The sequence below is a fragment of the Oenanthe melanoleuca genome, chromosome 4, assembly GCF_029582105.1.
Source record: "Oenanthe melanoleuca isolate GR-GAL-2019-014 chromosome 4, OMel1.0, whole genome shotgun sequence".
NCBI lineage: Eukaryota > Metazoa > Chordata > Aves > Passeriformes > Muscicapidae > Oenanthe > Oenanthe melanoleuca.
In genome coordinates, this window is record NC_079337.1 from 24,435,511 (window position 1) to 24,460,839 (window position 25,329).

The 25,329-nt window shown below is 39.5% G+C and overlaps 2 protein-coding genes across 4 annotated transcripts; one reads left to right on the forward strand and one right to left on the reverse strand.

Annotated features, from left to right (window-relative positions):
- Positions 1-1,966: 1,966 nt before the first annotated feature.
- Positions 1,967-16,064, reverse strand: CFI (complement factor I). 2 transcript variants are annotated; one of them, XM_056490784.1, is made up of 12 exons: positions 15,975-16,064; positions 14,042-14,360; positions 13,266-13,410; positions 11,687-11,865; positions 10,585-10,695; positions 8,942-9,058; positions 7,772-7,810; positions 7,231-7,334; positions 6,488-6,603; positions 5,494-5,771; positions 4,293-4,394; positions 1,967-2,410 (listed from the first exon to the last, which is right to left on the reverse strand). In XM_056490784.1, the coding sequence occupies exons 1-12, from the start codon at positions 16,032-16,034 to the stop codon at positions 2,193-2,195; spliced, it is 1,788 nt and encodes a 595-aa protein (XP_056346759.1). In that variant the 5' UTR covers positions 16,035-16,064; the 3' UTR covers positions 1,967-2,192. The 2 variants fall into 2 exon arrangements, with proteins under 2 accessions (XP_056346759.1, XP_056346760.1); XM_056490785.1 differs by having other exon boundaries at positions 7,231-7,330; positions 7,768-7,810.
- Positions 16,065-16,161: 97 nt separating this feature from the next.
- Positions 16,162-21,647, forward strand: GAR1 (GAR1 ribonucleoprotein). Of its 2 annotated transcripts, XM_056490791.1 has the most exons (7): positions 16,162-16,608; positions 17,877-18,067; positions 18,148-18,302; positions 19,236-19,295; positions 19,705-19,837; positions 20,571-20,672; positions 20,980-21,647. In XM_056490791.1, exons 2-7 carry the CDS (start codon positions 17,890-17,892, stop codon positions 20,991-20,993), a joined length of 642 nt encoding a protein of 213 aa, XP_056346766.1. In that variant the 5' UTR covers positions 16,162-16,608; positions 17,877-17,889; the 3' UTR covers positions 20,994-21,647. The 2 variants fall into 2 exon arrangements, with proteins under 2 accessions (XP_056346766.1, XP_056346765.1); XM_056490790.1 differs by lacking the exons at positions 20,571-20,672; positions 20,980-21,647 and having other exon boundaries at positions 16,524-16,608; positions 19,705-20,541.
- Positions 21,648-25,329: the final 3,682 nt, after the last annotated feature.

Here is a 25,329-nt window from a genome sequence, read left to right on the forward strand (position 1 = left end):
GCCCTGTCCCCCGTGCCCTGTCCCCTCAGCCCTGTCCCCCGTGCCCTGTCCCCTCTGCCCTGTCCCCTCTGCCCTGTCCCCTCAGCCGTATCCCCTGTGCCCTTCAGCCACCCGCGGCCTGCCCTGGCAGCTCGGCGCTGGCCGAGCAGGGTCCCGAGGTGCCGGATTTTGTGGAGATGCTGGGTGGGAAGGAAGCGGCCCCGGTCACGTTTGCACATGTCAGTGGTTCTCTGGGCACCGCCAAAAGTGCAAGGCGAGGTTGTAAAGCGGAGCAAAGTGAAAGCGTATCTGTTAAACGGTAAAAGTCCAGCCTTGGTTTGTTCGAAAGAAAAATCAGACCACAATGAACTTGCTTACTAAGCACCGTGTTTGGTTTTCCGAATTTTTAAAAAATTTTATGTCTAAATGCTAGATACTTCACAGATTAACTGAATGGAACCACGTGAAAATTGTTCTAGTTTTTGTAAAGAAAACTCTGATTGATGTTGTGTGGAATCCCTCAGAAAACAATATTTGGCTTCAAGGCAAAAGTTAAATGTAAAGAAGAACCAGAAATGGAAAGAGAACCGAGAGACTTTCAGAAACTGGTGCCAAAAGTTCTTCACAGAAAAATTATGTCAAACAAAAGAGGGAGCTCTTTGTACACCTGTCCAGCTTTTTCCTATTTAGGATTTCTTTACCAAGACCCTGATTCAGCAAAATAATTTCTGTGTAGGAATATACTTAAATGCTTTTCTAAATAGCAAACCTCGTTGAGGGTGGGTGTGGTGTGATTGTAGGAGAAGGAATTCATACCCTTTCTTTAGTTCATACCCTTCCTTGGTGATTGATGGTATCTTTACATGACAAAGTCATGCTGATGTGGGGTTTTTACAAGTCTGGAAGGTGAAGAAAAGTCAATGAAAATGTAAAAATTGTTCTCTGACTGTGGTGAATTATAGAAGAAATAGCACAACAACTCTGTTGTGTGAACATACGCCATTTATTCAGAAGGATAATTAATTTAGAGGAATAAAATAAAATAGATATTAAAAGTGTATGTCATTAGAATACAGTGAAAATGTTGTAAAGCTATTTATCATTTTCATACAACTGGCTGGAGCTATGTGAGTTTTGTGTTGAGGGTACTAATGCAGAAATCAAATTCTACTGCAAAGAATTTTTGTACACTCTGTGAACAGCTCTTGCTAAATGTGAAGGTATTATGTATAGACTGATGTTTTCTTTGTGACAGCAAGAAGTCTAACTTTGTATTTGCTACTTGGATTTGTAGAATTAAATCTATGTGTGTAAGGTATTGGCTTTTTATATATTTCTATTGCTATATAAAATGTATGCACATACAGTGTGTGATAGTGTGTAAAGTAAAACTCAATTTGGTGTTGAGAGTTTGTTGGCTACCTGATATATATATATATATACATACACAGAGATCTTAAGATGTAAAGATGCTTTTGATTTAAATTAAGATTTAATTTTTAAAATTCCTTTGTTGTTTGTGACCAGCTGATGTTGAATTAATAAAACTTAAGAGCTACAAAAATTGCCAGGCTAGATGATCAGATGATGTATATTAATATTAACTAGATATGAATTGTCTGAGTTTGTAGCTGCCAGAACTACCAAGAGGATTATTAATTGAGTAATTATCGCACTACAACAAATCTCATGGTCCTAGACAATCTGTTGAGTAATAGGTGGTCTGAAGTCTACTTCTGCAATAGGCTTAAGGAGTCAAGTGCCAAGCCAGGCAGCCTGCTGAGGGTTTCTGGTGACTTAGACCTCGAGATGATGTAAGTTCTTAAAGCAGGCTGGCTGCTGTCCTTTCTGTGAAGTTCACATGTTGCAGTGCAGTCCTTTTCCAACCCCTGCTTCCAGTATCATTATCCCTTTTAGCTAAATAAACAACAGCAACTGAAATGCAATGTGAAAAGTGGAAAAAAACCCCAAGATTACAAGAAAAAAGTATTTTCATATCTGCTTTTATTAGATACCTTTGCAGTGGACTTGTGCCTGTAAAATTCTCTTCCCACAGGCTCTGCATAAATGTGATATTCATAGAGTGTTAAGAATTTTTAAAATACATTCCTTGAAGATTTGTACTGATTGTTGCTAAGTTACATGACAGCTGATTGTGAAAAAGGACTATTTTTGCATAGGTGATACGAAGGAAGCATTTAATTTTCCGAGCTTCAGATATTGTACCGTGAAATGAGACCCCTTGTCACATGGTGGCTAATCCAGTCATAATAGCTGGCAACTTGTGTGTACACACCAGGGTGACCAGCCTCCCCACAGTTCTCACCCCAGCTCACAATACCCCAGACATAGGCCACGTTTTCTGCATCAAAGCAGACCAGGGGGCCTCCTGAATCACCTTTACAACTGTCTGTGGAGCCATCATAAGTACCTGAAGAGGAAATAAAAAGCAAAATTAAGTTAAGGTACAGGCTGGCACATGAGGCAGAGCTCAGGAGATTTTTCAGGTCTGTGTCACTTCCTGACAGGTATTTGCCTAATGGTCACTAGTAAAGAAGATTCTGAACCTCTTCAAGTCTGTTACTTCTCATTTCAAGTGCATACTTGTGGCTGGCCCAAATTCTCATTTGCTTTTCCATCAGTCCTGTTTTATGCAGTGCAATAAAGAAGAATTCATCCACATTCCCTACTATAAAAAGTAGCCCATAAAAATGGAACAAGGTATAAAGATTAGTAATGGATTCCTCTGGAAGTGAAGATACCATAATGTGTGTGCACCTTTGGTCTCCTCTCTACCCAGTAATCCATCGTCCAGTTTCATCTGTACAATTATTTTGTCTACCAGCTTTATGGAAACAGGTGGACAGGTACAAGAAGGAAAGCACATGAATTCTGGGATGGGAGGGAGAGCAACTGTCTCCAAGTGCCCCCACTGCATGGTCAGTCTCGGTGAGGACCTTTAGCAACACCAGGTAGCAGCCCTGAGGATGGATCCTGTGGAGGATCCAGTGCCCTCCAGTGCTTCAGTGCTCACAAACCTACTCATTTGCAGGTCAGTAAGTACAGTGTTTGTGAAAAAAATTGATCAAGATGGATGTGATATAAACAGAAATGCTGCCACAGAGCTGGAATATGATTTATGTTTTTTTCCTATATACTCAGTAAAAGTTTATTAATTTCTAACACCCTTACTACACTCCTCCACTTGGCTGACTGTCCCAGTATGAAGGAACCCATACAAAGCACAAGTTCCCAAGCTTTAAAAATGTAACCTCTTTCTTGAATCTGTACATTACTGAGAAGGAGTTATGTGAACTTTTCAGAGTTAGGATTACTAATCCTATGAAACAAGATTTTATTGCCTTTAATCAGTTTAATTAATACTTGCATGTATTACCAACTCCTGTGAATACCAGCCCTTAATTTTAAAGTTTTTATTTGCATTAGGGAGGGGATGTTAAAATGTTAACCCCAGATATCCCCTTTCTGAATGTCTCATGTGGTATTGTCACTGTCCCCTCATGGTAAAGTACAATCACTTGAAATACATTGAAGAAAAGGAAGGTAAATTACAGAGCTGGTGCACTAAATAAACCCAGTATCTTACTGATAACATCCTGAATTTATCACAAATTATTTTGCTTTTATATCTGGTTTTAATTTTCTTGCTGAGCAGTTTGTTTGAAGATTGTCTTTACTTTTTGATTTAACGAAAAGCTAAAGCTATCTGCCTTGTAAGTTGAATACTCACCACTCCTTTAGTCATATTTGGCAACATATTTTGTCACTTGAGAAGCAAAAAATATGTATTCAGAATCCTCCTTTTAATACTAGGAGTGACAACCAGTTTCCTGGGCAGACTAATCTCAGTTTGAAAAGTTAATTGTATTTTCCTGGCATGCAGTGTGGTAGAGGCAAATGTCCAAGCAGATGAATTGTTATATCCTGGTCAATGGGACTGTGTGGTCTAGGACAGGCATTTGCTTAAATATGTTGCTGAATCAGAATCAAATACAGTAAAGGTAGGAGGTTGAGTAGGCTCTAAGGGGCTTGTGTATTTAGAAAACATAAATTACATGCAAAAATTTCCCAAATAATAGTAGAAACTCATCATGCTGTCATCTGCACTCTGTTTACAAACAGGTATATAGTGATGGATGCCACAGGCTCCAGTGGCTGGCATTTAGCCAACAGTGGTATTGTGGTAGTTCATTTATTGTCTTTCTTAAGTCTAGAAGACTCCCAGCCAGTGTGTCTGGCCTAAACTGACAGCTTGATGGTAGAGAAATTATAGTAAGAAAATTGATGCTTACCTGCACATGCCATTTTTTTAAAAAATCGTCCTGGATACAATTCAGAACAATTGTGAAATAAATTAACATTTCCCCACTTGAGGACAAATTGTTTTGTGTAACCTGGAAAAAAAATTCACAATTTAAAATGTCAAGTACACATTAGACACATTTAATATAATACTTTGAAAGTTAGTTATTTACTTATTTACAGAATATTATCTTAAGTATTATAAACTAGAAACCTTAAACTGCCACTAATTTTTAACCCATATGAATTACAATGCATTGGCCATATATTTCAAAATAAAAGCAGAGTGGTTTAATTGCACTGTAAACTACAGTTCTTTCATTTTGTGACATTTTCACCCTTTCCATTCCCTTTATTCCTCAGGGTTTTCTTCCTGTCTTTTTCATATCAAGGTGGACGATGAAACAGCTACATTGTTTTTTGTGAACTGGAGATATGGCTGTGATTCATCCTGATTACCTTTTTTCCAACTCTGCTCTATCTCTATGGAGCAGTTACTGAAGATATGGGTGAGCTATGTATTCACAAGTCTAAAGAGATGCTCTGTTTTGTTCTCTCTACCAATTCCCAACTTTGCATTTGCTGGATGGGTGCTACTGAGTATGGAGAGGAGAAACCTCACAACCAGTATATGGTAGCTCTAATGCCAGGCTGCAACAATGTGACACAAAACAAATGCTTCCCAAATCTTTGCAAGCATGATTATATTTGGCTTATTTGTCTCTGTGCAAGCTTCTCTGGGCTGAACCCAAACATGGCAGAGACAGGATGTGCAGAGTTTCTGGCTGCTGGCTGCAGCTCAGATCCTGCTGGAGGACAGGCGGTGACTGTAGGTCCCTGTGAGCTACCAAACAACATCTGTTACCTGTTGTTAACAGGTCTCCACAGCTCACAGAATTAATAGGTGGACAAAAGGAACATTTCTTACTTTCAGGGTAGTTTTCATCCAGGTGTGCCCTCCATATCAACCTACCAAGTGGCTGCAACAGCAGAGGAAGCAGTACAGAAAAGAGAACCCAACAGCAATACCTGAGTGCCAAACCACAGCCTACATTTTCTGTACTCAGCCTCTTCTGACTGCTTTGTGCACAACTGTTCTTCGGCCTTTTCAAAATGAAAGCTCACCACATTTAGAAACTTAGCTTTATAACACAAATAATACATTCCTGAAGCCAGCACTAAAGCAAATACCTTTCTCTAGTCCCCATCCAGAAACCTTGCATCTGTCACCAGTCTTAAACATATACTCTGACCAGGGGACACAGGCAGGTATGCTGTTGTCTTCCACAGGGCATTCTCCATTTCCAGAACGTTTCAGCTCCAGCAAAGCAATGTCATTTTCGTAAGTTGATGCATTGTAATTTTCATGAATTATCACTTTGTTTACTTTGAAAGTATCTGTCTCTTTGTCGTAGGCTATAGAGTGCAACATTCCAACCCAGACAAGGTAGAGATGGACTCGATTTGCCCTGGAAAAAAAAGTGAAATAAACACAAGCCTTACATTTCAACTAGTTTAAAGCTGTAAACTGTTGCATTTAATCAAAGTTTCTCTAGAATAAAAATCCACATTAGATACATATATTTTCTTTCTGGACTTAATGCCCAGGTTTTTCTGAAGTAGCAATTCAAAGCAGATGACATATGCTGGGTACTGCAACTAATACTGAAAATGATGTCAAAGCCAGGTTCTGTTTAGTGTTGTGACTAAAAAGAAAACAGATGTTTGTGCTGCTCTGATAAAAAAAGTGAGCAAATATGGATGGAACTGGCAAATCCTATGTGTCTGCTCTTGGCTTGTTCTGGGGGATATATGACCCCAGGGACATTCCCTGGGAACAGATCCTGGACTTCCACAGGGTAGAGATGGAGAAGATAAGAGGTCCCTTGTATTTAACTTCAAGCAAAGTGGCTACAATGCACCTTTCCTGCCTGCTACTCTCTGACTGAAGTATGCCATGTCTCTTCAAACTCATTGTTATTTTTCATCTTTCTATCCACTGCCAAAATACTCTTATTTTCTCTGAATCTTCCTCATTGTTAATATGGGTGAGTCAGTGTTCTAAACGGCTCTGTTCAACAGACAAATAGAAACTAACAAACAGGTAGCTGAGAAGGGCAGTGATATCCAAATCAATCTTTTTGCCTTGCAGAAAGAAAATAACTTCAGAGTTATTTGGTTTTACCTGACACAGTGAGCAGCAGTCAGAACCCAACAGCCACCAATATAAACTCCTCCACAGTACACTGTTGAACCTTCTTTGCTGGTGTCTTTAATTGCAACTTGCCAAGGAAATTCACCCTATTCAATCAACAAACACAAATAATGAGAAATCATGACAATTGTTCAACTTTTAGTGCATAAAGGGAAAAACATCTCTTGGTATCACCTAATCTTCTTGACTATGTCTTATTTTAATAAAAGATCTGCTATCCAGACGTTGTAAATTGGGCTCCATCAGATATAAAGGATATATATAAGAAAATTCAGTAATTTTATTCAATCTTCTGACATTGTGCAATGCATCCTTCCCTACAGCTTTCAGTCATGAAAACTCTGTAAGTAAGAAAAAACAGATGGAGCATCTGATCTGGTTTGAATACATTTTTGCTGTATTCTGTTTCAGAGATGCAAATTTTAATTCTGTTTTGCCAGAATTGTTATTTTTGGCTGTAGTATTAATGGTTTTTCTGAGTAATTTTCAGGGTCTACTTGTATTTCAATGCTTAATTTTGTAACTCCATATTTTACTTTATAAACTGTGCTTCTCTTTACTTTCATTCAGTGCAACGCCACTACTGCTGCAAAATATGACATAAACATTTTAGCTGATTTTATTATTTCCATAACTTAACATAACAGAAGACAAATCATGCCCATTTAAATTAATGCTGAATGAACTCATATCTGGTAAGGATATTTTTTTACCTTTCCTGCAATCTCTCCACCTATGATTCTTTTCCGTCGAGTCAGTGAGTGATTCCTAACACCACAGTGCACTTGGGGAAGATGTGTTTTTATCATTTTTCTTTCTTTAACAAAAAGGAGAAATGTATTTTAGAATTCTGGTATACATTTTCACTAAAATTTGAGTGCTATGAATATTCCAGTAGCTGAAATAGCAGGAAAACAAACACCAAAAATTTTAGCATTTGTTTTTGCTTTGAAAATTTCTTGTGAATTAGCATCACGTTACTTCTTTCCATTTTCCAATGCTTGCATTCAGGCAAATAATTTTAAGGATGCTCCCCTAGATTAGCTGAGAGTTTACCAGTTCCCAAAACATGCAGATGTAGGTCCTCAACTAGGATGAATTATTATGGAATTATTGAAATCAGTGAAAGGTGATAACAAACAGTAAGAGTGTATATTAGTAAATCACAAAGAATATCTGAGAGATCTAGATTTGAGCAGCTGGCTGGAAGCTTGAAAGTATATGCTGTTTATTTTGGAGGGCTAATCCACTTGCCTTCATCCATACTGTCCTCATCAACACCTTCCTCTTTGCCTGTAGTAGAATAACAGAATATTTAAATTATTGGCAAACATTTACTTGAATATACGTTTGTGTGCCAAGATCATGAAACACATTTCAAATGCATAAGGGCACACTGTTCTCATGGAGAACAATATTATCCAGCCTGATGCCTGCTGTTTCCTTTCCTGCTAGGCACTGTCTGGCTGCCTCAGCCTACAAATGACCAACAGCCATCAGATACTCGTTTATAATTACACCTCTCCTAGGCTCTCCAAGCCTAGGGAGCCCTTCTGCCAGGGAACCCTGAGAAACTGCCCTTTTTTTGTTTGTGATCTCTGGGGAGATGTCCCATTCTCCTCCACCAGAAACAACCAAAATTCCTCCTCCTGCCCCATCAACCTTTTGAAACTTTCTAAAACCCAAAGGAGCAGGTTTTTAACAGGTTTTTATTTGTTGTTTTCCCCCAATTTAGATTATGCTGTTGGAGGTACTGTGTGCCTTCTTTAATAGGGTAAGGGAGGATATTCAATATGAGAGGTAAATTAAATGCTTGCTGAATCTGGTTTGTCAGCTTTTATTCAAACAAAGTGCCCATTGAATTCAGTCCCTAAATGGGGCTGAGTATTGTGTCTGTACTCATGTCACTGACAGTAATGTTTACACTTAGAGTTCAGTTTACCTGTTCTAATTAACATTTGCCAATAGGTTTTACTTTTTTGGCCTTATACATTGTCTCTTTTGAGAGCAAGGAAAACATTCTAATTTTCAAACAAAACATAATCTTTTCAACAGAGAGGGGAACAGCACAGAAGAAATATTCTAGTGACAAACTAGTTGAATTCCTCATTTGTGAGGAAAATGTTCCTGCTTGCCCTCTCTACATTTTCTTAGGGGATACCAGTTTGATAGCTGGCCACATAAGCAAAAGACATAATCTGCTTTAAGCTTCCAAAACATCATCTGTTTCTTCCTTTCTTCAGTTTTCTTGTCATGCCTTTCCAGAAAGGAAAGAAAATTCTATGACCTTTTCTTCCTACTACGATGACATAACACTGGGAAGACTGATTCTTGCATAATAGATAAAATAGTAATATGCATTGTATAGTCTCTACTTAAAACTGAGCTGAATGAAATAACCAAAAACATCTTTCAGAAGAAAACCTGCACAGAGATCTCCAGCTTCATCCTCTCCTGTGAGGCAGTCAATTTCTTTGTTGCAGACATTCTTATTTGGAATACAGATATTTGACCGACAGTGGAAACTGTTGCCTCTGCACTCTGTAACACAGGAGAATTACAAATGTAAATCACAGGATAACTTGGTTCAGCAACCTCACACCATCAGAGAGCTTTTTTAAATCGTAAACCAAACGTATATCCATATTACAGGGGACCTGGCTGTTCACAGAGATTACAGAAGCAGGCTCTGTGCATGGAAACAAAATGAATACTTGGCTTTCCTCACTTCAAAATCTTGAAGTTGTAAGACTTGAAAAATGTGGATCTCTGTTATCACTGCAGTACTGTACTGCTAGACTTGGTGTCACTCCATGCCAGTTACATCCATAACATGCCCACACTCAACATCAGCCAAAAGTTCTCCAATTTTGCCAGCATTACTGATTGCCTCAAACGAGGAACTGATGATGCTTGTGCCAAATCCCAGCCCCCTCCCAAATCAAAGACCAATCTGATTTTTGGTTGAATGAACTAAATGCCTAAATGCAAAGTTAGGAATCAAGTAATCCTGATAGGAAAACACTGGATGTAATAACTTACTACTTCTAAAATTCTTGCTTATATGAAAAGGTATTATGAACCAGAGAACCCCCTTTCTTTTAAATTTTGTGACCCTTTGAATGTTATCAAAAGCAAAGCAGTGCTTGAATTCATAGCAGGGTCTTTTGAGCTAATTTAAAATCTTGTGTCAATCTACTATTTAAGATATTTGTCTTTAATAGAAAATAAGATAGTTTTCTAAAAGTATCCAGATATCCCAAGATGATCCAAAGACCACTGAACTCAGTTGAAATACTTATTTTGATTTCAGGAAGCATTGTTTTCAGCCTATTCAGCTGAAACAGCACTGTTTTCGTTATGTGGAATCCAAATACATGTCCACTTTGAAATCACAGGTTTTTAGGTTTTTTTTCTAAAATTACTGTGACCATGTTTTTACAATTGTAACACTACAAAATAAAGATTATGGGGAGATAATAATGAGATTTTTAACCCACATTAGCATTTGGCACCTGAAACCCAAATTTTGAAAGTATACTCCTGCATTCTCCTAGGTCATGCTAGATCCATTCCTCATTTCTAATCAGCATTTTTACAGCTGGAATTGCAGATGCTGAAAGAATGACTGCTCATGAACAAGCAGTGTGCCAGGAACTCTTCACAGATGTTCCATGGATGATCTTGCATTAGTAATAAATTTGAGAGCTCTTACTTTGGTTTAAAGATAGTTCATTGGAAAACCAGTGTCTTTGTTTAATTACTGTTGATTTTTCCAAGTAAAAGTACATTTTCATTCTGTTAGGACTAATTTTTTGTATCATTCTTCAACAGCCTCCTAAACGATCTCATTGTATTTTCTCATACTCAAGAGATCACTTGTCTGTTCCAAAATGGTATTGCATGCCTGCTTTTTTGCACTTGCCTATGTATAAATCATGGTCTGATTTGTTTAATGCAGTGACTTAATAGAAAAGAGAATTTAGGTGCTACATCACTGTAAAAATTATTTGTTGGTGGATTTGTGCTGAAATTATTTTGAAACACCTGACAAAGGAAATTGTTACCTCTACAGCACAGTTCGTCACTCAGGTCTCCACAGTCATTGATCCCATCACAGGTTTTATGCAGAGAAATGCACTTCTTGTTGACACAGTGAAACTCCCCATCTGAACAAGCTGTGCAGCAAGATGAAAATTAAGTTAGTGTGGAATTGACTGTAGGTGCATAATTGCCCAGGGAAATACTCTGCCTGCATATTTGATTCTGTCAGCAGTTTGGCCTATCAGCAGTAGGTATGCTGGGACCCAGTCAGGTAAATAGGAATCCTTTTTTTAATGTTTTGGTTGTCTTTTCACCAGGGTTTCAGAGTGACCACTCATTTTCTTCCTCCAGATTCCAGCACCCTGTCAAAAGGGAATTTAATTTCTTCTAATCAAAGGACTGGCGAGAATGAAACCAGAAATGTTCAGTTCAAACCCACTGTAAATGATTGAAGGGAGTAGGACGATGGATGTTCCCCCTCTAGAAAGAACTCATGAAGAGTCCTTGAATAACTACTTTTTAAGAAAAAACAGATGATTCCTTGTAGTCAGCAGCATCTCAGGCTGATGCTCACCAGTGCCAAAGAAAGCTTCCTACAGAGAATGAAAAGCTGTTTGAATTCTAAACAAGGCTTTGACTCCCCTTTTACTCCTGAGAAACTCAGGAGTCCTTAAACCCCGAAGGAGACAGCAGTTTCACACCATAGACATGCTTGTCTGGCTGCGGTGCTAATGGTGTGCTAAGTGATGTCCCTCGAACAATAAGCACCACATTGTCACCTGTCCCCTCACCAGTTAAACCAGGAGAGATTAAGATTTGTGAGATACAATATACCTTGGTCCCTTGGAAGGAATGGTAGAACAAACAGAACCATGGGTGAAATAAGTTTCCTTTGGGGAAATATCTGTAAAAATACCTCGGAGCAACAGTGATTTTTCAAACTTGAAAACTCGAGACTATCTTGACTCCAGATTGCCTCAATTGTCTTAAAGTCTGCAAAATGATGATTTCAAATAATCATCAGGTTTCAGTGCAGGTTTTCTGTGGCTGAGGGTCCTCATTATTTAAAATAAACTTAAAATGTAAAAATACCAAATAGATATTAAAGTAAAAAGAACTACTAACCTCTCAGATTTTCATGGCACTGCAGGCTAACCAGTCCCTCATTATTATCTCTTGATTTCATCTCTATGTGACATTCAGCAAGACTTGACTCTAAGCCTCTGCAACTTATTTGCAGACAGTTAAATGAATTTAAGGCAGATTCTATGACGTTGGAAGTGGCTTGGTAATATTCAGCACCTCTGTGAAGATAATAATAACAACAAATTACATCATTTCACTATGGATTGTCCACTGCTTTTGTTGTTTAGAACTTATACAATTTCCCTCAGTGTCAAAGAATTTTTGTCATGCCTAAGAAAAAGAGCAGACTCCCCATGGAGATGTCTAGGGGTAAACAGTTTACTTTGGAAGAAAAAGTAAAATGCTAATTTTTGGAGGCTACTACATAGAACTGTCCTGAAATCCGTATGTAGATCTATGAAAGTCACTGTGTATCATGATGGATAGAAAAATCTCCTTATGTAGCAAAACCTGTAAGCTCAGACTTCTATCCATAAGTTGGGAACCATCCTGCATGAGGTCAGCTCTCCTTGGTGCCATCAAAACCAGTGAATATTGAAGAAGCTCAGGCCACTGCAAGGCTGGGATTGATTAATTTTATCTTTCTTGGTTTACCTGAGCAGTATTCTCCTTCCACTGTGTGTATCCCCTACCTTAAAGAAATATGGATTGAGGAAATAAGTAACTAGAGAGGCTTTCAATGAGACTCCAGGGATGAATGCTCTGTCTCAGGGCAAACCCTTCTCTGCTATCTGAATATAGACTGATCAGGATTAGGAAACACTTGCTTCTCACCAAGAGAGGCACTGAAATATCAGTTTTAGTTTTCTGGGGTGTTTTTTTAGGTTTTGTTTGTTGTTTTTTTTTTTGTTTTTGTTTTTGTTTTTGTTTTTGTTTTTGTTTTTTTTTTTTTTTTGTTTTTTTTTTTGTTTTTTTTTTGTTTTTTTTTTGTAAGGTTGGGGAGGCAATGCTACCTAAGTTAAATTAGTTGTACAGGTGTAAAATTACTATGTACAGAGATAACTTTATGAGGAGCTGAATACGCAGCTTGGGTCATCAGTGTGGTCACAAGAAAAAGAACAAGCTCTGTGTGGCTTCAGCCATCCCTGGGGACAGAGCAAGCAGTGGCAGCAGGGGCAAGGGGTGGGGGAAAAACCCCATGTTCTGCTCCCTGTTAGTCTGGCTAATGTAAGTGGCAAAACAGAGCTGTACCCTGTCATCAGCTATCCTGAGAAACCCTTCTCTGTACACAGATCATTGCTCAGAGCTGGGGATGGTCCATCCATACACTTTCCCTAACACAGGCCTGAGAGAACACCTCCACATTGATCTTCATCTTTATTTTAAAGTAAAACAGTAATACAGGCTTGTATAGTTGTAGCCTGTAACAGAACATAGAAATCTGTGTTTTGGCTTTCACTACCAGGTGTTGGTTCAAGAAGTTTTATCAGAATATTGTAGCCAATACATTGTTCATATGTTTTCTGTCTTAACTCTTGGCTGGAACTGTCACTTCTGGAAGCATCACTACTTTTTCAGATCCCCTGCAGTTATCCAGATATAAATTCCCCAAACTTACAATTCAAAGCCAAGGTGCCTGCAAGCCACGTTTGCTTCATTCATAGTCCACTCACTAGCGCATACAAAACTGCTGTCCTTATGATTCACAGGTTTTACTCGAAGCAAACTCAGATTTTTATGACCCAGAGAGACTGAAAATGTTTCTTCAAAAATAAAAAAGAGAGAAATTTTAAAAATCCCCAAACAAATCATATTATATACATGTAGCTAGTGGAAAGACAGCACAAAACCAAATCAGGACTAATTTTGTATTTACAGCCAAAGTTCTTATGGACAGAACAGTAGGTTGGGAATTAGAAGCTTCAAGCATTATTCCTGAATATTATGAGGATTGACTTTGTATCTTTGAGCCTGCTAATTTCTCAGAATATGCCAGTTTAAGGACAAATGAGGGTAATGAGTCCATGAGTACTGGAAGATCTACCAAGAACAGATTGTATTTTAGTATAATGACCTTCTTTAGGGGATTTTTGATAACCAACCAGTGAGTGAAGTGAGAAGGTCAGATCCTACTTCTACTGCCTGTGTTGCAAAATGCCTGCAGCACTCTGTGTAGCAAAACCAGCAGCAGGGTGACCTAGGCCTGTCAATCACTTTTTTTTTTTTATGAAAATCAACAGACACTGCTCAATTTCAGTGACTTTTTCTGTTTCATGTTGTTACTAGTGCAAGAAAATGAACAGACTTTCTGAGCTGTAAATAGCACAAGCATCTCCTCAATGGATAAATGGATTTATGCTGATGGATAAATTTCGGAAAAGGAGGTGTTAATACCTTCAGGCATGCATGGTCCCTTGTGCAGAAACTTTGCTTTGGGTTGTTGACACTCATAGCTCTTCAGCTGACAGTAAGTCCGGAAGTTCTTTCTATTGGTGGAACAAACTGCAGAACCATTCTTTGGGCACTGGTAGGGAAGCTTGCAAAGGCACTTTCCCTCCACACACCGTTCCCATGGGTGACAAAAAACTTTTTTACAGGACTTGTGGGTGTATTGGTTGCCTAAGCATTCTTCTATGAGGTAGTTGTCTTGCTCAGCTGGCTGGGCAGGCTTAACCTGTTGAAAGTGGTTTTCTTCAGCATTAGATGCAGCATTCTGCAAAGCACACAAAAAATAAAAGAAAAGCAAGATTAGGGACTGCACCAAGAGTTTTGTGGATCCCTTCACTGACCTCAGCAAAGTGTCCATTTATAAGCCTTTTCCTATCCAATAAAAAATTCCTACATACCATTTATTGTGTTTATACCCCTGTCTTTGGCCACCTCACCTTTCTCAGTTTTTCTGAACTCTTTTTTTCTTTTTGTATCATTTACCTGGTGTGATCTTCACTCTTACTGATCTTCCCACTGATGCCTTGGGAGATTTATACTTTTATACTGTCTTCTTTTCAGACATCAGCTGAAGTGCACAGCAGATTATAAATATTTTTAAAGGCATTGATTTATAACACATCCCAGCAATAGGACTGTAAGCAAATCAAAACATAAAGGAATTTAAGCAATGGAAAAAGAAAAAAATATAGCAATTTGGTTTTTTTCCCCAGGATTTGTTTTATTGGCCTGGTTGACTTTGATTTAAATATCACCTGTCAATATTTATGAACTAGTTACTAGCAAATCTATCTATAATTAATGACTTGTTTTGCAGAGTCCTCATGACTGCTCAAGTAACAAGTACCTCAAGTGTCTTAACAAGTATCTGAAAGCAATTTGAGAATTAAATGCTCATCCTTATCAGCTTTTTTCCTGTACCTTGCACAGCATTGGGTTTGCAGTGTGGTTGCTGGCCATCACTGGACTGCAGATAGAGATTCTGACCCTCCCTCTGATGGCCTGTGGGTGAGTGGCTCTGCACCTGTGTTTGTGCAGCTCTCTGGTGACTTCAGTGCTGGCTGAGTGCTTTTGCTTACTAAGATCCGTGGGTAGGATGAATCTTGGAACATGAAAAGTATATGTGGATGGATTTGGTGTAAAAATGGGAGAAAAACGTTAGTCCTCAAATGTGATTGATCAGCTTTGACTGTGTCAGCTGGATCAATAGAGCTGAAGTTTAAAGTTCTCATGAAGAAATCCTGCCCACAGTAAAGCCAGTGAGGATGTAGCTGGGGCAGAATTTAATCCAATATCTCTGCTTTTTCAGTTGTATCATCTTATTAAATCCTTCCTGCACTGTGATCCAGATATGGCTTGGCACAGCTCCCATATTGTGCTAGGTGTTCCTCCTCAACGGGAACACCAGGTGCTGATTTTTATCTCAGAATTCCTCTGAAAGACTTGGGTTGTGCTGAATGCCCAGCCCAGGTTGGCTTTCCTGGACACTTCTGCCAAGAGGCAATCTGCAGGAAACCTTCTGGCAGTGGGGTTATACCATGCTGCCATGTTACAAGACTGCAATCCCATTTCTCGAAAAAGGGGGGTGGGGAAAATTGCAGCACCTTTCTGTGGTCAGCCATGCTTGTAAATTTGATTTAGGATAGGATAATGATTAAAATCTTTTCCAGAAACTCATTAGAATAAGCCCCACATAGAATCAAAATATGAAAGAGAAACAACAATCTTCAAACATTCAGGCTGGGCTAAAACAAATGCATGAAACACAAATACTGTGAAAGAAAACTTTAAAGAAATAAATATGTTTTACTTTTATAACAATTAACTGTTTACTAAACGTTGTAAAAAATTACTGCTAACACAATAAAACATATCTTACCTCTGATCCACAAAGACAAAAGAGACACAAGAAAACCAAGCAAACTGGAAGCAATCGCATGATGAGATTTTATCTCCCTTCCTAGACAAATTCCACTGGCTGGGGTTCTTTTGAATGTCAGCTGTTAGATTTGTGTTTAATTTTTAACCATTAGAAAAATATTTTAAAGTGTGTTTAGAAATAAAGTACAGGAGCCTCAGCTATTAACTGATAAACCTGATCTCTCCAACAGATCCTGCCTTGACTGGTTTTATCTTAAGTGTATGACAAGATAACAGAAGCAAAGGCCTTGAAGTGAATGATTAAAGGAAGCGCTTTTTGGGGTTCCCCTTTTCTTTGGGCACAGGAGTGCGACCGATCCATCACAGCGGCTCTCCTGCTTGCAGGCGTCATGCCTGCCAGGCTGTTGTGAATAATCAGTGCTGCTATATACAGTCTACCTATGGAGAGCCGTCCCGTCATGGTCACGCCCATCCCACAGAAGTGCGGGATTCGCGCTCCCGGCCAGCGGCAACTTTGGGGAATTTAAAGCTTTTTGCGACAGTGTCGGCCGGCAGGCGCCCTTTCATTTACGGCGGGCAGCCCCGTTTGCGGCAGCGCGGGTGTTTCCGGGCGGGGGAGCGCGCACGTGCAGGTACGGCCCGCGCGGGAGGGGACGGAGCCCCTGGCGCGTCCGTCTGTCTGTCTGTCCGTCCGTCCGTCCGTCCGCCCGTCATCCCTCAGGGAATGGCCCCGGCAGCCGGGGTCCCCGCGCTATGGTTGCAGGCCGTGTCCCGGGGCCCTTGCGAGGCGCTGCGGGTGCGCTCCCAGTGCGGATTCCTGAGGGAGCTTCCTAAGGTTTAACGGGGCCGAGCAGACGGGTCGGGACGACCCCTGGTGCCAGCCCAGGCTGGGGATGAGCAGACCGAGAGCAGCCCTGCTGAGAGGGACTTGGGGTGCTGGTGGGTGAGAGTTTGGACATGATCCAGCCATGGGCACTCCCAGCCCAGAGAGCCAAACCTGTCCTGGGCTGCATCCAAAGCAGTGTGGGCAGCAGGGAGAGGGAGGAGATTCTGTCCCTCTGCTCTGCTCTGGTGAGACCCCACCTGCAGGGCTGCATCCATCTCTGGAGTTCCCAGCACAGAAAAGACGTGGAGTTTTTGGAGCATATCCAGAGGAGGCCACAAAGGTGGTCAGAGGGCTGGAGCACTTCTCCTCTGCAGTCAGGGTGAGAGTGGGATTGTTCAGCCTGGAGAAGAGAAAGCTTTGGGAAGATTTTACAGCAGCCTTCCGGTGTCTGAAGGAGACCACAGCAGAGCTTGAGAGGGACTTTTCACAAGGGCACGTAGGGAATAAAAAAAGATAGAATAAAAGAAGTATAGAATAAAAGAAGATAGTTTTAAACTGAAAGAGGGTAGGTTGAGATAGAATATTAGGAAGAAGTTCTTTACTGAGAGTGGTGAGGCACTGGAACAGGTTGCCCCAAGAAGCTGTGGATGCCCCATCCCAGGGAGTGTTCAAGGCCAGGTTGTATAGTGCCCTGAACAACCTATGGAAGGTGTCCCTGCACGTAGCAGAGGGGTTGGAAGTAGGTGACCTTTAGGATCCCTTCCAACCCACACCATTATATGATGTTCTCACTTGGTGCCACTTTTGGGGCTGGGGACTGTCATCAGCCTTTATACAGACAAGTGGAAAAAGTGCTGATTGCTGCTAGTCACTTTTTGCAGCTGGATGTTGCAGTGGATGACATCTTAGGTGTTGACTTGATTTTCATAGGCCAGCATGTTTTTAGTGAGGTTTGAAAAGGACGAACCATTAAATGAACAAACCAGGCTGACAGGAGATTGCAATTTGTGCAGCAAATCAGATGTGATACATCTTTTGTATCTGAAACAACTGATTGTTTTGTTCACAATGTAGGAAAGACTAGAGAATGTCTTTTCGTGGAAGAGGAGGCGGAGGAAGAGGAGGTGGCTTCAGCCGTGGAGGAGGTGGCGGTGACAGAGGTGGCTTTAACCGTGGTGGAGGACGAGGTGGCTTCGGACGGGGAGGTGGAAGAGGAGGCTTCAACAGAGGAGGATATGACCAGGGCCCTCCAGAAAGGGTAGTTTGTAAGTTACATGGAAATATTTAATTTATTTAATTTACATTGTCTGCTCCAACTCTTCAGCTTGTTTGTTCTTTATTTCAGTGTTGGGAGAGTTCATGCATCCCTGTGAAGATGACTTAGTTTGTAAATGTAAAACAGAAGAAAACAAGGTGCCTTATTTCAATGCTCCGGTGTACCTGGATAATAAGGAGCAGATTGGCAAAGTGGATGAAATATTTGGACAGCTGAGAGATTTTGTATCCTTCAAAAAATGTGACTTACAATATTTGTTTTTTAAAAATTTATTGGATATTAAGTGGGATTTCTCTAGAATTTTAAAATAGTTCAGGGTTTGGCTACCAGTTATATATGGGTGTTGGTCCAACTGTTGGTGTCAGTAGGCGCTTCATTCACATTAAGTGCCTGTCTTAGGGCTTTTTTTGACATGACAGAGTACTTGATGTCAGTCAGAGATTTTCACTCTGTACCAGTACTGATGATGTCTTCTGTATACATGGTAGTTCAAGTTGTTGCTTTTTCTGGCTGACTGACCAAATTTTCTGTAGGTTACTAAGCCAAAAGAAAGTTGGACCAAGAGCCTTGCGTTTTTTTGTTCATTAGGGAACTTTGGTCATGCTCCAGCTCATTATTTAATTATAAACTGAGTTTATACTAAGATGTTCTGTTGCTCATTGCCCAGTTTATTACTTAACCTGCTTCTTTTCTTCATTATTGCACATACTTACTTTAGTATGTAAATTTATAATTTTATTTCTTACATAATTGTAAAAAAAAAAAGGAAAATTAATTACTTATTAAAAATAAAAATGGGATGGGCCAGGACATCTTTGGCAAAGCCAGCCTGACACAGAGGCACTGGGTACATTCTGTTGTCACTGTCATATGGACAGAATCCATGGCAAAAGCAGGATACCTGCAGGAGTAACTCTCTAACATGCCAGTTAAGAATCAGCCTGTGTTGGTTGTTTGAGCACCAGTTACTAGCTACATGCATTTCCTCTCCCTCATAAAATGTGCAGGTGTAAATCACTTTTAATTGCAATTGTGATGAAATTTAGCTGAATTTCTAAAATACTAACTTAGAAAATGTCTGAATGTTCCTTCCATATACTGATCAAAATCAGTTTTTAATATTTTATTACTGCAATACTCCTTAAAGAAACCAACAGTATTTTTCAGTGAAACTGTCTGAGAACATGAAAGCCTCTTCATTTAAAAAAATGCAAAAGGTAAGTCAATCTCAAGAACAGAATTTTACTGAATGTCATCAGTTAGTTAAGTCTAATTTGTCAGCAAATAATAAAGCTTTATGAAGTTTTTAATAACTTTAAAAGGTGTTTGTGCTTTGTAAACATAAGAATTAAGTTCCTCGTCCTTTTCAGTTTTGTGTTTGCCACATTATTCCTTCTCCCTGCCCCACGAGAAGAGATGTAACAAAATCACACAAATATCACCTGTATTTTAGCAGCTTTTTAATTCTATGATTTACTTCTTGTGTGCTTTCTCTATTTGGCTTTTTTGCAGAAGACAGTTTGACATAATTGGATAAGACCAAATTGTGGATATTTCTAAAGGGAGATATTAATGTACTTTTTAGAACTGGTATTTTAAAAGCCTAATGGAACTCTATTCCTGCAGTTTTACATTGATCCAGCAAAGCTGCTACCTCTTCAGAGATTTTTGCCAAGGCCCCCTGGAGAAAAAGGTGCTCCCAGAGGAGGTGGTAGAGGAGGACGTGGTGGACGTGGGGGAGGAAGAGGCGGTGGTAGAGGTAGGATCACAAGAATGAAAGCTGCAGAATGTGGGTTGCTTTGGTCACTTGTTCTGTACAGTATTTGTGCTTTGTTTTCTAAAGCTGCTGGTGAGTACTTGCTTATCAACAGCTGTACTGCAAATAAAAATGTTTCTGTTTGACTTTATAGAAAAGGCAGTGATGCCTTTCAAGTGGCGAGACTGACTAAATAACAGCTCCAAAGTATAGGGAGGAGAGAATACTGATTTATAACAGAGACAGAAAGATTTTTGAATGTCACCTGTGATGTACTCTTCAATTAAAGCTGAAGTTTCTTTTTTCTTGCATCACAGTGTCTTGCCTCTTTTCTATACCCTTCCCCTTTGCAGCTAGGCACAAGTGTTTCAAAGTGGTTTGGTTTGTTTTAATGTTCTGTTGAGTTGTAATTAATATATAATAATTACTAACACTTGTAATGAATTACTGGTTAATATATGTAATTCATTTTTTGCTCTTGTGAAAGAAGTTAATGTTAAGTCTCTTTAGTATTTTGGACATAATATCAGATACTAAGCAATACCTAAAATGCTCCAGATGGTCCCTAGAAGAAACAAGGTACTAGTAATTGACCTGGTAACTGTATGGCAATTGACAGTTTCTTTCTGGTTTTTTTGTTGTTTGTTTCATTTCAGAACTTGTCAATGAAATAAATTGCTGTGCATAACCAAGTATTTATATGCTCCTCAAAGGATAATTTCTTTCTTTTGTTTAGGAGGATTTGGAGGAGGCAGAGGTGGAGGAAGAGGATTCAGAGGAGGTAGAGGTGGTGGAGGAGGATTCAGAGGAGGAAGAGGTGGTGGAGGAGGCTTTCGGGGTGAGTGTGTGGTTTTTACCTTTTGGTAATAACAGCTCCTGATTTCTAAAGCTTGAAACTATTAAACAGAATGTTGTGATTTTTTTAATGTCTTATAGATGTTTATAGTTCTGTGCAAGAGATTTCTGTGCATCCTGGTAGTTTAAACTGAAGCACAGTACTCTCTGTTTATTGATGCATGTGTAAAACCATGTTAGTTTTTCACATTTATTCTTACCAACTCATTCAATGCTATATGTATAGAATTTGCTTTAAACACGACTAAGATAAAAATTGTTTGATGTATTTTTCTTTTCTCTTAAAATAGGAAGGGGCCATTAACAATGGAGCCATGAGTATATCATTGTCTCACCGTGTCATCTGCAGAAGCAAAGAACCATGAAAAATTTTTGTAAAGGACTCTGAAAATCTTTTTATGAAGAACTTGAAACTACAATTGACAATTATTTTTACACATAATGACTATTGATGGACTCATGAAGAGAGTGTAGCCCCTGGCAAAGAGCTGAAGACTGCTCAGAATATGTGTAAACTTTTGTTATTCTTGAACTGCTTGTTTCCGACAAGCACTGCAGTCAATGCTTAACTCCATGTTGGAGTTTGGAGTAAACAATGAATTGAAATGGGTTTTCAAAAGACCCTACAGGTTCACTGCATGCACATACTTCAGTGTGAATATATGCATGACTGGTCCCTGGTTCTCATCCTCCTTTTGTAGTGAATCTTCTGGATGGCTCTGAAATCACATGCTGTTTAAACAACCTTTGCGAACCTTTTTTTATAAATTAAATTTCAAACTTTTGTGTTGATAATTCTTTAAATGCGTAATAATGTATAAAGAGAGGAGATAGCAAAGTATATTTTGTGAATTTTTCTTCATAAATATTAATGAGAGCCAAAGGCATTAAGATAGTCTTACTACAGTCATCAAATGGTATCTAATTACACTGATATTAAAATGCTAAGTGACCTGCATCCCCTCTTAGCCTGTTTCTCTTGAGGTTTTGATGTCCTGGTACTGCACCTCTATGGTGCTCTGGGTTTGTGTAGGGCTCCTGCACACAATGCTTTCAGGTGTGTTGCATAGAAAGGCATGACAAACTCTGCATGAGTCTTTGGTCTCTTTAAATGGATGCACAAGGATTGTTGGAAAGATAGTGTGACTGTGTCTTCTAAGGATGGAAGGTGCCTCTCTGCTCTGAAACTTTGGAAATAAAATAGGTGAAAATAGAACTTTCCCGGATTGCTTTCAGCTGGAGCCAGGGGTCTGTTCACAGAACTCTCCTACCAAGCACTTTTGAAATGGGACATGTCTATGCAAGTATTTTGAACATCTTGTTCAGTGTGAAAAAAGTTCCTTTCAGAATTGATCGCACTGTTACACTTTAACTGATGAATGCAGTAACAGGCAGTTTAATTATGTTACCCTTATGCTTAACAAAGGCAACAGGTAATTTATCAGTACCAGGATTGGACAGTTACTGCATGTTTTAACAAATGTGACCATTACTTGTAATAATGTTGAACAAAACTTGAAAGACTGGAAAAACAAGCGGTAAAGAATTCATTTACATGTGAATAGATGCTGCAAAGGACAATAGATTAAAAACAAAACACAGAACATTGAATTTCTGCTAGGACTGCTTTTGTGAGAGGAAGCTTAACCCCAGGGAATTCAGCAAATGAGGAATTCCAGGTTTTTTTTTCCTGGTATTGCTACAGGCCTAGCTTTAGCCCAGTCAGTCAAATCCAGAACTGTGAGAATGATTTTGTTGCTCTTTTGCTAGGCCTAAATGTCTCAGGGCATTGACTTGAGGCTTTGTGAAATTGCCTTTTCAGTAAATTTTTTGCAAGTAATTGCATTTTGGGCATTCCACATTGCTGCTGAATAGCACAAACTAAGTGCAGCTGCAATGTCAGTACTTCTGTCATGTGGGCAGCTGGCTTGGATCTTCTTTCCTTATTGTTCTGACTTTGGAAGGCTGACATAGCATTCCTCACACCGGAGTTCATGCTGCTCTTTGCTATGCTTTAGGGACATGCTTTTTGCCAGGGTGTGAGAAGGCTGGTGCCATGACCTGTGCAGCGCAGGGTGTGATGGGCAGTGCTTGCCTGCAGGCAGTGGCAGCCCAGGAGCAGACAGTGTGCCAAGTCTCTCAGCAGATGGAGCAGTGAGCCAGCCTAAGGCGCTGCCAGGGCTAAGGAAAGGCTTTGACCTCTGTGTGCAGAGGGGCTAAACAGCAATATCCATCACTGCTCTGGAGCAGACATTGGCCTCTTGGTTATAGGGAAGGGATTGCAGTCCCAATGGAGAAATGCTCGAGTAGCATTATGGCACGGCCTACGCATACAATGGTGGACGGATTTTATGCAAATATCCAGAGACAATTTATAATCTTAGATCTCCACGGAGGCTGTAGGTTGTTCTTAGGATGGAAGAACATATGAGGAAACAATGTGTTTGCCATATGCCTTTTCCTTCTCCATTCCGGGAGAGCTTAAATTGTAACCTATTGAAAATGGCTTTAGCGCCCCTGCATTCCTTGCAGAGTTGTTAATTTTCCCTGTGTTTTCTGCAGATGCTGGGATAGAATGTCTTAATGTAGTTCATAGATTTGCTGTGTTACTTAGAGGAATTTGATGAAGTGCAGAAAATACTTGGGATATTTTAATGTAAGTCTGCCACACTGGCAGTTGTAGAACAGGAAGTTTTTTTTCCAGCACTGGCTTGTACATGTGGATGTTTGCCTGAAGAAATGCTGGACTGCCCTACATATACCAGTGCAAAGTAATTTGCAGCTGTGTAAAGCATTGTCATGGCAAGAAATAATATTGTTTATTTAAAAAAACCAAAAAGCGTAGCTGTTGTGTGATGTGTGGCAAGTAAAAACCGTAGTTGGGTCATGCATTTTTCAGGGCTGTCAGCTGAAAATCTCTATAGAGCAAAACTTTTCTAACCAACAGTTTAAGTCTAGTAAAAGTCTCCATGAATGAGGAGAAAGAGGTAAGTTATTAATTTTTTTTTCCTTGGGGTTTGAGCAATTTGCATCAGTTTGGGAAAAGATTAAAGGGACTTTTTCCATAGAGAGCCCTCCAGTGGTGGAGGGTGTAGTAAACCTGGGATGGGTTTGTAGCGGAGTTACTGCTGGAGATAGGAAGAGTTTGGGGGGTTGTTTTTGGTTTCCAGTTTATTTATTTTTATTGCAAAAGGTATGTTTCTCTACTCACATCATTCATGCATTGATACATATTTTACACAAAACTGAAAGCAGCTTGCTAAACCTCACATTGTATTGCCCCACATATATGTAAAGATACATGCAAACTGAAGAATGGATTTAAATATGAGTTACATTTTGTTTTTGGTCTGGGACAAATGGGAAGGAAAAGCATCACCTGACTTTATAAAGTGCCCCTCTGATGCCTGTAATGCTGTGTTATTGAAAGATAAAAACAGGCTGAGGTTTTGGATTTTATATTCTTATACCAGTATGACATATTTTATCTGGCTTAGAAGTTGTGAATTATTTTAATACTTAAATATTTAATTTCTTGTTTTATCTTTTTGGCTTCATTTTATGATCTACATTGTTGCAGAAAAAATACTTTTGATGATGTCTGCCTTTAGTTTTGACTTTTCTCTGTCAATTCTAGTTGCTGTCAAATTTGAGAAGAGACAGAAACACTTGGTATGTAGGAGGGACTGCATTTATTAGAAAGTTGCATTTAAATGAACAAGTATAAAATTTCTTTTGTTACTTGCTCCTGTACGTCTGGAATCCTATATGAGTAAAAATAGTAATGGCTTGCTTTTCTGAGACATTCAGCACTGCAAGCTCTGAATTCTGTGGAAGCTGCAAGATCTGAAGTGTTTTTGAAAATCTTGTGAAAGTGTCAGAGGAAGAAAGCAAATATTTCAAATCATCACCATGCCTTTATTTTTCAGAGTAGGACAGTGTTGCATGAGGGAAGTGGCTTCATTGCCAAACAGATCATCTTTCAGAACCCTCCCACCCTGTTCCTGCCTAATCCTCTTCTGACAGGAAAATACTGTAATAATACAAACACCTGGAGAGCTGTGAGTGTAGATGTGGGTCATTAAAGAAAACATTTGCTTGTATGATTGTGACGCGAGATCGTGTGTAGTAACAACAACTAAACGCTGTGACTGCACAAGTTTATATAAAAATTGTCTTACCTTTATATTCTAAAAAAAGATGCTGGATGTTTGTTTTGGAGAACTGAGGAGTGGGAGGGAATGCTCTATGAGTATATCACAGGTTAGAGAAGAGAGAACTCTTCAGGTATATTTTCTGTGGGATGACTATTCCTGTGTCACTGCACCCTTATTGCTGCTCCATAAGGCACAGCCTTATCCTGAGACCTGCTTGTTCTACCTGTGAGCCACATACAGCTGAAGAACCACTGATGCTCATCTTTGTCACTTTTACACCCAGTATGAATACTGACTGAAGGCAAAAACTGTATGAAGCAGGACTGAGGGGGAGCAGCTGCTTTCTGATATGGTGCATAAGTCCTTTGGGCAAGTTCTTATTGTGGCTATTACTTTTGCAGGGTTTTTAAAAAGTCTTTTCTTTGGTGTACTGCTACCTCATCATTGAAGGGAAGAAAACAGGAGCTTTTGCTGCTCAGATCT